This window comes from Orcinus orca, chromosome 14 (genome assembly GCF_937001465.1).
Source record: "Orcinus orca chromosome 14, mOrcOrc1.1, whole genome shotgun sequence".
Taxonomy (NCBI): Eukaryota; Metazoa; Chordata; class Mammalia; order Artiodactyla; family Delphinidae; genus Orcinus; species Orcinus orca.
The window spans coordinates 14,626,228-14,641,040 of NC_064572.1; the positions used below are offsets into that span (position 1 = coordinate 14,626,228).

At 35.3% G+C, this 14,813-nt stretch overlaps 1 protein-coding gene across 1 annotated transcript in view; it reads left to right on the top strand.

Moving 5' to 3' along the window:
- RYR2 (ryanodine receptor 2) overlaps nt 1-14,813 on the top strand; it is a 517,690-nt gene that overhangs the window by 388,044 nt on the left and 114,833 nt on the right. Inside the window, exons 66-71 of the mRNA XM_049697219.1 lie at nt 1,276-1,357; nt 5,420-5,550; nt 8,391-8,711; nt 10,298-10,538; nt 10,938-11,025; nt 12,180-12,272. Of these exons, the coding sequence (XP_049553176.1) occupies nt 1,276-1,357; nt 5,420-5,550; nt 8,391-8,711; nt 10,298-10,538; nt 10,938-11,025; nt 12,180-12,272 (956 nt within the window). The remainder of the gene's footprint in view (nt 1-1,275; nt 1,358-5,419; nt 5,551-8,390; nt 8,712-10,297; nt 10,539-10,937; nt 11,026-12,179; nt 12,273-14,813) is intronic.

The following is a 14,813-nucleotide window of genomic DNA, read 5'->3' on the forward strand; positions in this document are numbered from 1 at the left end:
ACTGGTTATGGACAGTCACGCCCACATTGTTGACATCCAAGTTCCAAATTTTACACTTTCTGTGGTGTCTCTTTCCATGGAAATTTTCTAATGCAGTTTCACCGAAGGACATGCAGCATTAAATGTTTTCAGATTATTTCTGAGTCGATGCAGACTGTTTCTGCAAGCTGTCCTACCAATAAATTTGAAGACTGCTGAGACAAATTCTGTGTCTAAATAACTGACCTACTAGGGTAGCTCAAATATCTTTTGTTTATAGGTTTCATTCTCTTTTCATAGGGGATTTCATCAGCCGTTCCTGGCTGGAATTCTGTGGTTATTAAAAATATCCACAGAATGCCCAAGGTTGCATGAAAAAGGAACTACGTGACCTAAGTTCCTGCTCTCCTGCCTGTATGAACATGACAGATGATATGAGCCCTTGTCTACCAGTCGAGTGGGTCTTGCTTGCAGACCCACCCACTCAGACTCTCAGTGTTGTAGGTCTCCCCGGTGAAGTACAGCTCTGTGTAAAAACCACCTTTGTTCATCAGTGAATGACATAACCACTAGTTTCAAAACATTGACATTGACACTGCTTGAACCAATGGGAGGATTACTTACAGCCCCATGTGGACACAGAAACAAATATGGGGGATGAGGAGGGTTTCTCCATTCGTGTCATGGTGTGTCCTCCGGGAAATGGTAGCAGAGTTGGCATTAGAAATCCAAGATTCTTAGTTTTCTTTGCCTGTTGAACATGTTTATTGGATCAGAGATCATCTAAGAGGTTTTATTTGATTTTCTAGCTTTAAAAGCTCCAAGAGTGACTTACTTATGCCTTGAATTTCAGGTCATTTCAGAAATAAATGATACACCCCGTTCTCTAGCATTCTTATTCTTGTTCATTTGAGAGTTAAAATAAAAGGTACAGTCTTTATATCCCTCTGGAACAGGAGTCAAAATGGACCTGTCCTCCCAGATATCCTTGTGCTTAGTTTTATTCTTGAAGAAATCCTTTATTATACCTAAAGCAATTGTTCCTGATAATATTCTGTCTGTATAATCAGAGCATAATTCTTTAGAAAGCTTTCAGCTCCTTCAAGAAAAGAATTTTGTTTGAGAAAAAGGTCTTAAATTTCATTTTATGTGTGTGTGTTCTTGTATTGCTTGTTTTCAAATATTAAAGTGTTAGTATGCCTTTAATATGGAATTTTGTTGTTAGCCTAAACTTTCTCAGGACAATGTATTGATAACAAGTGTTTTTTTTTAAAGTGAGATTCTCTTTTTCCTCAGTGGAAGATGTACAGGTATCATGTTATAGAATTCTGACTAGCTTGTATGCATTGGGGACCAGCAAGAGTATTTATGTGGAAAGGTAAGATTTTAAAAGTTTAACTTTGTATTAATAGTTTTTTCAAGTGTTATGATTATTTATTTCAAGGGTCTTCACTTTATAACTTTTTTCCTTAGTTATAAACTAAACAATCAGATTGACATATTGAATTCCTTGGGAGTAATTAGACAAGCTTTAAGCTAAATTTGAATTGATATAATAAAAGACAATTGCGAATTATGAACAAAAAATGTAAAGCCATAGTGGTAAAGCCTATATTTAATATAAAGTTTAAACTTAGAGCGTTAATGAGTCTTACGAAGGAATCTGCTAGTACAGTTTCTAATTCTATATTGGAAATACAAAATAAGAATGAATATAGGCAGTTAATTTTTTCATGTTCTCAAGTTCAAGAGGAGAAGATTAGCAGAGTCAGATGTTCTGGACAGGTCAAGTAAGATAAGGTGTCCCCACTGAACTGAACAAGAGAGATCACATGGGCAACTTCTGTAAGATTTCTGTGGAAGAGAGAAGAGAAAGAGGGCTTTTTTAAACGTTAGAAGAAATAAAAAGACATTCTAATAGAAGACCAATAAATGAAATAAATAAGTCAAAGGATATTCTGAGAGAAGAATATTGAATAGATGTAAATTCTCCCCAAATTAATCTTAATTATAAAGAATTTCAAGTAGAAATTTGTGTTTTGTTGAACTTGAAAAATTTAAAAGTTTATTTGAAAGAATCAATGCATGAGACTAGCCAATAAAATTTTGAGAGAGAAAATTAGAGTAATAAGGGCATTCACATGGCCTACCAAACATTAAAACTTAAAAAGCAACAATAATTAAAATAAGGTGACAATTACAAAGAGAAAGGAAAGTAGATCAATGGAAAAAGATAATTGAGTTTACTCTGAATATTTTTAAAGTTTTATCTGCATTTTAAGTTAAACTATCAATAGTTTCATATGATTTTTATGGCTATAAAATATTTTATCCTAAGGAAGTATTATAATTTATTGAAATGTTCCTTTATTTTTGACATGTAGGCTCTTTTCTCTTTTTCACTTACATAAATAATACTAGATCTATGTTCATAGTTTTCTGTGTATATTTATTTTATTTCCTTTATCAGAATTTGGAGATCTAGGTTAAAGAGTATGCATGTATTAAGGGTTTGTGATACACATTTTACTATCTTTAAAAAAAATTGATTCAATTCATACTTTAAAGTTTTACAAGAGAATTCTCATTTCCTCACATTTCTCATTTCCGATTATTACCCTTTTTTACTATTTATAAATTTATTAGTTGAAAATGAGATCCTATTTTTATTTTCAAATGCATTTTCCTCATTACCAGTTACTAGCTATTTGTGTGTGTGTGTTTACCTTACCATTTGTACTTATTTTATAAGTTGCCTTTTCTTATTTTTTGTCCGTTTTTCTATTAATGTATTCTCTTACTGATCAGTAATAACCATTGTATTTGTTAACTGTATAACTTCTTGCCTGTTATTTCTCCTGCTTTTATGACTTTTAGCATTTTTTTACCTTTATAGTGCTTATATACAAATCATTATGTGCAGATAGTTTTTTATGACATGAGAATTTTGGATTTTTATATAATTAGATCTAGCAATTATACCGTACATGTTTCATCTCCTTAGTTTCATGATTTTAAGAAGTTTATACTATACCCTTAATAGCTAGAAATTCAAATATTTATTCTCCTAGGTTTTTTCATGCTTTCAGTTGTTTAGATTTACTTTTTAATCCTTTTGTTCATTCAGTAAATACTGATCAAATGTCAGGTTCTGGGATACAACAGTGAACAAATAGATCCCTGCTCTCAGAGAGCTTATATCAAGGGAGAGAAACAAAACAAGGAAACTGATGAACGTAACAGGGGCAAGTTATTGTGTGTGAGTTGGCACACAGTACAGAGGATGACACGGGGCGATCAGGAACGCATCTTGGAGAACACGGCCTTTTAGACTCAGAACTTTCTCTACGCAACAGGAAACAGTAGAAGATAAGTCAGGTGTAAATGGTCTGTGTGTAATAGCCTTCATTGTCTCAGTGAAGTCTGAGTTGAGTCTTCAGCCAGATGACAGTTGAAGAAACAAGTGTGAGAAGCTTGAGGGAGGCATAGAATGTCTGAAATGATTGTCTCTGGAGTATGAAGGGATTTACTGGAAATGAGCCTGTTTCCTGTTTCTCTTTGGTGTTATGTAGAATTCAATTTTTTAAATTGTCCACCACGTCTCTAATATAATGATTTATTAAATGTTTCTCTTAATTACTGATTTAAAACAAACTCTTCATCATATACTAAGTATATTTGCTAGGTTATATTTCTAGAATTTCTATTCTGTTCTAAATTATTTGATTTTTAAATGATCAGAGCAATACCATCTAGGCTGAATGGTTACTATTTTCTAATACATTTTAATATCTGGTAGTCCAAATTCTCTCATACCTCAGCAGTTACTGTTATTGTTGTTACTACTCTTGCCTGGGTATTTTTCTTGATAGAATTTGGGATCTTTCTGTTAGATTCTTTAAAAAGATATATATTTTTTTCAGTTAACTTTGCAATTATAAAGTGAATTTGGGAGAATATAAAAATAAAAATTTGAAGGTGAGTAAAAGGTATTTTGAAAAAAATGACACTATACTAAAAAGAAAAGTAGTTATTTTAATACAACTCACCTAAAAGAAAAATTGCTATTTCCAGAATAGCAAGAGAAATGATCAGAGTTGATCTGAGAGTTACTAATTGAATTTATATCTTAAAGTGAATTATTAAATAATTCAGATGAATTATTAATGAAATAAAAGGACTAGCCTAGTCAGATGTCTGGAATTAGATGATCTACTTTGGGGTCATATATGAAACATTTTAGGCTATTAAATTCTTAAATAAAGTATTTCTCATTCTTTTAAAACATCTATTGAACCCATATTGTGTGCCAGAAATTTTGCAATTCTGTATCCCTGTTTTTAGGTAAGGAAAGAAAAACTTGAAAAGGGTAAGTAATTTTCCTATGGTGAGTGACACAGTGTTAGGAGTAAGATCAGGACTTGGGTCTGTCTGAATCAAAGCCCATGCTCTTTGTAATTTCTTGATGTCCTAAATTATCTTTAGTAATGAAATGTTATGAAATGTTTGAATTGAACTTTATCTTATTCAGTGTCATTCTATGAAGGGATACTTTCTCCTAGCTGAATATATATCTAGTCATTTTTAATTAAAATATTAGATAATCAGACTGTTAATTTTAAGTATTTTTTTTTAGTGAGAAATTTAAAACTGTCTAAGAGAATTATGTAACCTTTTCTTAATTTGATCCATTTTATTGACTTTTAAATAAAATACATATTCAAAGTCATTTAAGGAGTTCATAATTTGCTGAAATAACTCTCACATTATTCTATATTTAATAAACACTTAACATGCCAGTAAAGCCTTGGATTCAGTAGGTAACTGAGGGAGAGAGAATTTATATCACTGGCAAGGGAAGCCTTGACTAAATTGATCACAGTCTGATTCCCTTCCTTCCCTTGAAAATGATAAATTAATTTTAAGTGTTATCAATAGTTTTTAGCATCTACTATGTCCTTATATTTCATAGCTACCCTGAAATTACTTATACATGGTAAATTTTCAGAAAGTTTTATTTGTGTGTTGTATTAGTACTTGATTTTTACAATTTTTATCAAAATCCATTTATTCACGTGGCAAGAATTGTTCCTTAGGTCATCGTGTTAAAAGAAGGAAAGAAAAAAAGTAAAATGTCCGAACTTATGAGGGAATTTACAGGGCTTGGGTTTTTTTTTCTTGTTGTTATTTTTGTCTGTACTGTTTTTAACTTCTTTTTAGCTGACAGATGATTTAGGTGTGTTTTTTTTTTTAATGGCAGGGAGTTTGCTATTGAAAGCACATGATGTTTTGCAGTATAGAAATTGGATTTGAGGGTTAGTTTTTATCAGTAGCAGTAGCACTATGATTGTCCTTTTAGGTTTACCTTTCCAATTTTAATATAACTTCTTCAGTTTTTCACTTAGAAGACTTAAAAAATATAAGCGTTTTCCACTTACAGGCAACGTTCTGCATTAGGAGAGTGTCTGGCTGCCTTTGCTGGTGCCTTTCCTGTAGCATTTTTGGAAACTCATCTCGACAAACACAACATTTACTCCATCTACAATACTAAGTCTTCTCGAGAGAGAGCAGGTAACACAGAAGCATGTGCACTACTTGATATTTGAAGCTAAAACTTAATGACATTTGTTGTGTTTTCTGACCATGATTTTTTAATGGGCTATTTTAATTTATTATCTCCATGTCATTTGTTCTTAGGTGTTATTATTTGGAATTTTTTGGAATGTGTATACTATTTCCGTAGTGTTTCTGAAAGAAAATTAGTTTAATTTCTTCTAAGTCAATGAGCCACAGACAAATTAACCCTCTTAATAATAAAACAGAATAATCAGCAGATATGGAAAAATAGGTCATTCAATTACCTCTTATAGGTAGTCAGTAAGTGTATGGTATTCTTATTTGTTACAGTTATAGATTTGTACCTTTCATTTCTCTTGGTTCACCGGGTATGTCTATCTTATTGGAACAGTTTTATTTCATGTGATGTTTTTCTGATAGTTTGGTCCTCTAAGTCCGATAAAGTATATTTTATTTTAATCATTTTCCAAAAGCCCTCAAGAGTTTCCCCAACTTGAACAAGAATTATTAGCTGTTCACAAATGCACACCTCTCTGTTGATGAGATCATTTCTCTGTGTAATTCATGTCTATATGGGAGCTACTGGTTACACTGATTTTATAGTGAATTTTTCAAGTAAAGAACCTTTTAAAAACTTGAATAATCGTTATTTAATTTGCCTAATTTATGATTCGAATTTCATATCACAGAGGAAGTTAAAGAAAAATATGTTGAATATAACTTAGCAATATTTTTCTACATAAAGTGCACAATATATTTGTAAACAATAAAACACAGTTGAGTTTGGGTTGTTAATTATGTGTATAAGCATGTCTTATAAAGTTGTCTTATTAAAGGTTTTTGATTCATTAATATTTTTGTAATGAATCAAGAATGAAGCAGATTGTTATTTTGTTACAGATAAGGAAATACACAGAGCAGATAATTTCCCCACTTATTTTCTATAATATGCCGTTTGCATAACAAAGGAAAGGAATTGCATTTAATGATTCTCCTTCATTCATTTTTTTAGTCAAGTCGTTCAACAAATGATTATTGGTAGATGGAGAAGATGGTGTATACAAAGATAAATAAGATTTGACTTTTTTCTTCAGGGAGTTTTTAGTTGCAGTAGAGGTAGAGAGACTGGTGAATATTTGTGATAGAATTCAGAATAAAGAACACTGGGGACACAAAAAAGCAGTTTGAGCTGAGAGCGCCTGGGAAGACTTAGCAGAGTTTGTACAGATGAGCCTTGAAATTAGGAACACTGAAAGTCTGGTACATTAGGGGAAACTTCAAGTACTTTGAGGTGGCCGTAGTTTTCAGGGAAGAAAGAGAAAAGATGAGGCAAGAATGGAAAGCCAAAAAGAGGCAAGGTAGGCTTCCTGTGTCAGGTAAGGAGTGGGGACTGTACCAGGGCAAAAAGGATCCTTTTATTGGCTTTAAAAAGGGGAGTAACATCAGTAGCTTTGCATTTTAGAACTCCATCATGGCAGAAGTAAGGAAGACAAATGAGTGTGCATCACCAGTTAGAAAATGATTGTGGTAATGCAGAAGAAATCTAATTGGGCAAGACCCCTTGGATGGAGTCTATAGTGAAGAGGTTATGAGAAATCCTAGAGGTGGAATCATCTCCTGTAGGAGATGAAGGAGCATCACAGCCTAGAATTTCTCCCAGGTTTCTAGCCTGGGTGACTCATTGGATAATGTTGTTCTCACCAGATAGTAGTGCAGGCTCAAGGCGTAGATTGGAGAGGAAAGGTCAAGTTTAAATTTAGACCCGTTATATTTTAGTTGCTTTTGACACATTCCTTATGAGACACACAAAAAAACTTTAGGAAATATGGCTATGAGAGTTATTCTCTTACAGCAGAAGCCCGTAGGAATGGCAAGAATTGCCTAGGCAAACATATAATCTGAAAAAGAGAAGTGAGTTCAAGATAAATCCCTAAAGAAAACCCATATTTAAAAGTTCAGCAAGGAGAAAAGAGTTAGCAAAAGGAGACTGACAAAATTCAGAAGAGAGTCAAGAAACACTGAATGCATCGAAGTTAAGGAAAAGGGGGATTTTAGGAAAAGGAACTTTGGTCAGTGATGTGAAATGCCCTTGAAACACTTAGTAAGATAAGGATTGTAAAAGAGTAAATTCGTTCAGTGGTGAAAAGCAGAAGCCTTCAATTCTGTGGCTAGGAGAGCACCTGGAAAGGTGTAAACAGTCTAGGAGAGAGCTGAGCACGTGTATAGATAGGTTTGCTGCGGAAGAGGCAGTAGAGAAGGAGGAGCTGAAAATACAGTCCTGAGCAAGGTGGCTGCTGGAGGGTAGACAGCATCAGAACACAGGTGAACCATGAATGCGGACCTCAGAACTCCTGCTGAAAAGGGGAACAGACGTGAATGTGAGACCAGACACAGAAATGATGAGAGCAGGCAGCTGGAAGAAGAGACATCTGATATTCCTGTTTGTTCTGAAGTAGAAGGATCGGTCATTTGGTGATCTTCAGGTGGTTGGGTAGGGACTCGGGGAAAAAGAAAGTTTGAAATACCTGCCATGGGAAAAGGGAGAGGCACAGGGAACTTTATTCAATATCCTGTGATAAACCATAATGGAAAAGAATATAAAAAATGAATGTCTATATGTGTATAACTGAGTCACTTTGCTGTACAGCAGAGAGTGGCACAACATTGTAAATCAACTACATTTCAGTTTAAAAAAAAAAAAAAAGGAGAGGAATCCAGCTGAAGGCATGCCAGGTCTGGCCGAGTTTTGAAGCCCAGTGTGAAATGGTTGCTTGTGTCTGTTTCGGGTCACTTCCTTCACTGAATCCATGTCATTTGTACGTGTGCTTCTCTAGCTCTTAATTTGCCAACTAATGTCGAAGATGTCTGTCCAAATATACCATCTTTGGAGAAACTCATGGAAGAAATTGTGGACTTAGCTGAGTCCGGTATTCGCTACACACAAATGCCACATGTGATGGAAGTTATCCTGCCCATGCTGTGTAGCTACATGTCTCATTGGTGGGAGCACGGACCTGAGAATAATCCAGGAAGGGCTGAGATGTGCTGCACGGCTCTGAACTCAGAGCACATGAACACGCTGCTGGGAAATATCCTGAAAATCATATATAATAACTTGGGAATTGATGAGGGAGCCTGGATGAAAAGGTTAGCAGGTAAGACTGGGAAGGAATGTGCCACTTCCATTTGTTTATTTCCAAAAAGATTTGAAATACAGAAGACTAAAATTTTTCTATCTCAATCTTTGTGAATATTTGCTCTGTGCTCAAAAAATATTCTGGATTACTTCTGTCATGCTGTTCTAAAAAAAAAAAAAGTAGATTTAATCAGACATTGGGTAACTTTCCATATAGTTACTACTTTTAAGTGAGTAAACATTTTCTAGATTTGACTAATCTCGCTAAGATTAATCAGTGAACACAGCAGTAAAAATTAATGATTCTGCAGACAGAGACAAAAATAAAACTGGATATTGAAGCCACCCAGGTTTAGTCATCTCTCTTAGCGGGAATGGGGGAGGATCATCAAAAGATACAAATATTTACATTTAAGCTTCTCTGTCATTGCACTATTTATATTGAGTAATTGGAAGCAATTTGAATGCCCAGCCACAAGAGTATGGTTAAATAGGTTGTGCACATCCATATTACCAGAATATTATGCTTTTTTTCAAACATTAAGATTTCAACAATATTTTATGATGTGGAAAATATTCAGAATATCATGGAGGGTTAAAAGAAGAACTTTAAAAATTTGAATTCAGAAGTTTACGTATGATATTACTTATTGGGAAAATTTCCAAAAAAAAAATACACCAATGTCTTACTAATTTGGATAGGGTAATTATGGTTGATTTTTAACATTTCTCTTTTATACACTTCCCCAGTATGTGTATGTTACTCTTAGGGAGAAAAAAATTCCTTTTAAAATGGCCTAAAAAACAAACTTATGGTTACCAAAGGGGACAGGTGAGGGGGAGGGACGAATATATACACACTACTATATATAAAATAGGTAATGAACAAGGATGTACTCTATAGCACAGGAAACTCTGCTCAATATTTTGTAATAACCTATATGGGAAAAGAACCTGAGAAAGAATGGATATATGTTTATGTATAACTGAATCACTTTGCCGTCTACCTGAAACGAACACAGCATTGTAAATCCGATATAAAGTAAAAATTGAATTGAAAAAAATGGCCTAATCAAGTTTAGACCTGTTGCTAACAACTACAACTATTATTAAATAAAAGAGCAGTATTATATGTAATCTAACTCTTCCACTGGGACAAGGATGGGGACAGTTATAATGAGATGGCGTAGTAGTTAAGTAGGTAGTGGTCTCATAGAAGTATTCAGTGGTGTGTATCTCTTCTAAAAAATGGGCCGGGGGAACTTTTCCATTTGGGGACTTTTCTTCTTTGTGTGAAAATAATTGATTTCCAAAGTGAATGAATGTCTTTTTTAAACTTCTAAATTAGCTGCCAATTTCTTTCTTTCCTTCTTTTTTGAAAACAAGGAAGCACATCAGTTTCAATTCAGTAATCATTTTTGAACAGCAGCTATGTAATTAGGTTTGGGACTAGAAAAAGGACTGAGGCATGGGCTGAATTCTAAAGGAAGGCATGTGCTAGAGGAGAGGGAGGCTTAATCGTGCTGTACAGTTGTGATGACCATCTAATCCTCATTTTAATGAATGTTTATGCAGAGCGGAATATTAATGTCTGTCTTCAAACAGTATTTTCCCAGCCTATTATAAATAAAGTGAAACCTCAGCTCTTGAAAACTCATTTCTTGCCATTAATGGAGAAACTCAAGAAAAAGGCAGCTATGGTGGTATCAGAGGAAGACCATCTGAAATCCGAGGTCAGGGGGGATATGTCCGAGGCTGAACTTCTCATTCTAGACGAGTTCACCACGCTGGCCAGAGATCTCTATGCCTTCTACCCGCTCTTGATTAGATTTGTGGACTATAACAGGTAGAATGTTCAAAAGTGATTTAATTTCTCTAATTCAGTCGTAACCTTACTGTGTTCATACGTCCCAGTGGAATTGCTTCATTCACTACTTAGCAATGAGTTTGTTCACAATGATGACAGTATCAGATGTGACTTTCACCAAACATCTTAAAATTACAATTGGAAATCCCATTGTGGAACAGTCTGCCTTGTGGGTGTAAAAACTAGCACTTTGACAGTTACATGTTTAAATTATTTAAAATGTTACAGCTGTACACTGAAGTCATTTATGAGCTCTGTGGACAAGCATGCTCACCCTCAGTTTACTTGGTTTCACATTTAACTTTAGGAGTGTGATTTTTTTTTTTAATTAACTTTAGGGAGTAACTGAGACACTACTTTATTTATTATGTGATCTAGGGCAAAGTGGCTAAAAGAGCCTAACCCAGAAGCAGAAGACCTTTTCCGCATGGTTGCAGAGGTGTTTATCTACTGGTCAAAATCCCACGTAAGTAGGAAAATACTGACAGTGCTTACTCTCTGGAATATGTCCAGGACTTGCAAAATTTAATGAATTTTCCGATTCCCTTAGTAAATACCTATCAGAGTGTTTCTCAAGGTCATCTCCTTAGTATCACTTAACTGGCCAGGAGAGAGACTAGGCTTCCCTGGGGAGTTTGATGCACTATAAGCCTTCTTTTGAGTTTTGTAATTTATCTTCAAACAATCACAGAGATTTTTAATTGTGCTGAGTATTTATCATAATCAGTAGGTTTTTAGATGAATGCCTAGTGTTAGTTTTAAGAATAAGAAAAAGAATCTGAATACGTGCTTTTGAATCTCATGGACATATTTTAAACACAAATCTGTTAATATATGTTATGTACGTTCTAACCCAAATTTTTAAAGGTGAAACTATGTGAATAGTTATAATATTATTAACAGTAAAATTAGAATGTTAATATGAGCTGAATGAAAATTGAGGCTTAGTCTATTCACTGTCCTTCATACAAAATCTTTTATTACTCATCAATTATTAACATAGTTAGATGCTTACTACGGAATTATTTTGCTTGGGTTATGCTCCTTTAAAAAAGAAACACGTGTAATTAGATTGTTAACCTCTCTTTTAAAGCTCTGTGATTATTTCTGCTTTTATTCTGTATTTGCTTTCACTACTACCACTGCTTCAACACTTGACTTTGCCAGTGTTTTTATGTTCCTAAATTAAAAATGAATAAAATAATTTTAGGGTATATGAAAAAGTAGATAAAATATCTGACAGAATGGAAAGTTGCGTTATAGTTGTGCATGCCCTTAGGAAATCTGTGTTTATCCCAAAAGGCAGTATATGCTTTCCACCAGGTAGCTGGTGTTTGAGTATTCATTCTACCCCTTGGTAGGTGTGTGACTTGGTTACCTAAATTTTCTGAACCTTAGTATTCCCATCTTTGAAACAGACATATTTCTATCTAGTTCCCAGAATTGTTGCCCCCAGCCAAGCACCCTCATTTGATATTCAACTATTTGTTTCCTTTCTTTATAAGTCTTATATATCAAATTACTACTTACCTTTGTAGAAAGTTTGGGTTCCTTTGTAACCTCTATTACATGAACTACTTATCTGTGGTTTTAATTGAAACTTCCTTTGGGACTTCTCAGAATTTCAAAAGAGAAGAGCAGAACTTCGTGGTACAAAATGAAATCAACAATATGTCTTTCCTTATTACGGACACCAAGTCAAAGATGTCCAAGGTATTACTATAATCTGTTTTACTTTCTAGAAAATATGTGAATATAACTTATGTTCATTAGTTGAATTGGTTGATATTTTTTAGATCTTTTGAAGGTTTGTAACTGGAATTTGATGGATTTGATAATATGTTTACTGATTAAACACACATACACACATAGTTTTAAGGGTACCTGGGACTTATTGTAATCAGGTGTGGCAAGACATGTAGACATGGAAATGACTGTCATGGAGGAAGAAGATTTTACTCATAGTTCCCTGGAAACAGAAGGCACAGCGTAGAGTGAGGACACATGGGGAAGCACCAGGGTCAGCCACGAGGCGGAGGGAGCAAGGGGAAGATGTGGGCAAGAGCCTTTATTATGGTTTCTGTGGAAAGGAGCAGACGAGGTAGGGTAAGCAGGTTTAGCACTGGCTAGCTTGAGTCATTTCAGTGGGCTCTGGGGTGTAGGGACTGTCCCTAGTTGTCTGGTACCTGGCCCTGGGTGATGAGGGCAGGTGGATTGAGATTCAGGTAAAGGAGGTGATTGGAGGACAAGGACTCTGAATTGATTGGTTTGTATATGAAAGGCGTGCTTGCAGGCAAGTAATTTTCTACCTCTAGGAATTGACTAACTCTGGGAGGGGCACTCAGAGATCAGCAGGGCCCAGGATGTCAAGGCATCACAATAAAAAGACATGCTTAGGGCTTCCCTGGTGGCGCAGTGGTTGAGAGTCTGCCTGCCGATGCAGGGGACACAGGTTCGTGCCCCGGTCTGGGAGGATCCCACATGCCGGGGAGCGGCTGGGCCCGTGAGCCATGGCCGCTGGGCCTGCGCGTCTGCACATCCGGAGCCTGTGCTCCGCAATGGGAGAGGCCACAACAGTGAGAGGCCCACATAACGCAAAAAAAAAAAAAAAAAAAAGATATGCTTAATATACACACACACTCACAAAATTGCCAATCAGTATAATATAGATATAATTAGTCAATAATATGTATTCATCAGAGGAAATGTATGTACATTTATGTGTGTCAAATAAATACACCACCAAATAATTAGCTGCATTGTTTAAGAACCACATGGATGAATTCTAAGTTCTCACATATGAAATAGAAATTTTTGTTTTCTCCATCACTCATGTTGGGGACTGGAGGACCTTTCAAAACACTGAAAAATATGTGCCTTTATCTTTTGAATTACCACTAAATAGGAAAATGAATATATTAGATGGGGTAACACACAAAATATGCTCCCAAATGGCCAAAGATGCAAAATAGTGTGGCACTGTGGCCACGGAAATCAGTCTCGACCAACTCAATAAATTATGGGAAGAGAGATGAACCCCAAGAGCCCATCTGACTTGTTTCATTGGCAACCACCAGGACAAAAAAAGTAGCATCACTCAGTACTCTAGTCTTATTCAGAGATGTGGATGCCATGCATTTGATACTATTACACATGAACTCAAAGCTAATGTGCTGGCTGAAGCTTTGCATACTAGAACAGTTGTCCGACTGCTACAGGCTATTACTCTGTGCATCTGTGCTCTTGAAACACTCATAAAAGATGATAAATTTTCTTTCCTCTGGGCAGACAGTAAGCCTAAAGAGTGAGGAACTGCTCCTTCAGAAGATGCTATATACTAAGAGTATATATGTCACAGGGATGTTCTGAACTGAAAACTGTTAGTGAATTACCCTGCTTTGTCAGTATATTGTCAACGTAGGCCAGTGTTAACAAAGGCATAGAGAGAGGACATAAGAGGTCAGTGTTTTCTTTTGGAGGATGACAATGACTCCAGTGTATTATCAAACTCAAGATAAATTAAAGGTCTTCAGAGCAGAGGTCTGCATACCTCTCTACAGACATCCTCTTCCCTCTTTTCCATCATTCTAGTCCAGTGATTCTCCAAGCATACACTCAAAGCATTGTACATCCTGTAACCTAAACTGAGGCATCTACAACCATTGACATTTACTCCTATTTTCAGGAAAAAAATCAAAAGTAATGGATAGGAGCATCTCAAACTTAATGTCGTCCCCCCCCAAATTTTGTTAACCTTTTTAGTCTTTTTACCTATGACTGCTAACACTCTGAGACGAGATAGCTCGCAAATAACAGTAACATTGATGAAAAATTTAGAAATCAGCGACTATGCTTTGCTTAAAAAAAATTTTTTTTGCCTGCATATGTGCTTGACATTTTATATTGTGTAAGTACAATAAACTTTTTTCCTAGAAAAAATGTTTCTAGTTCAAACAATGGAGTCAAATATACTCACATGTTACCTATATTGTTTTACTAAAGTAATCATGATATGCATGTGTCAACATTTGGACAGATTTGAGAGTCACTGGTTGGTCATAGCAGTGTCATAACTGCAGTTGTTATCAGTATCATTGAGGTTCTCAGCTGACCACGGATGGCAAGAAGGATTCAGAAGTGGAAGGTAGTCAGGGGCTGAGTAAGTTCTCTCCCAAAAAGCTGTATCATTTGGGTCTGGTGTCAAGAGTGGATACCAGTAGTGTGGCCAGAGGTCTTACATCTGAAACTGAAATG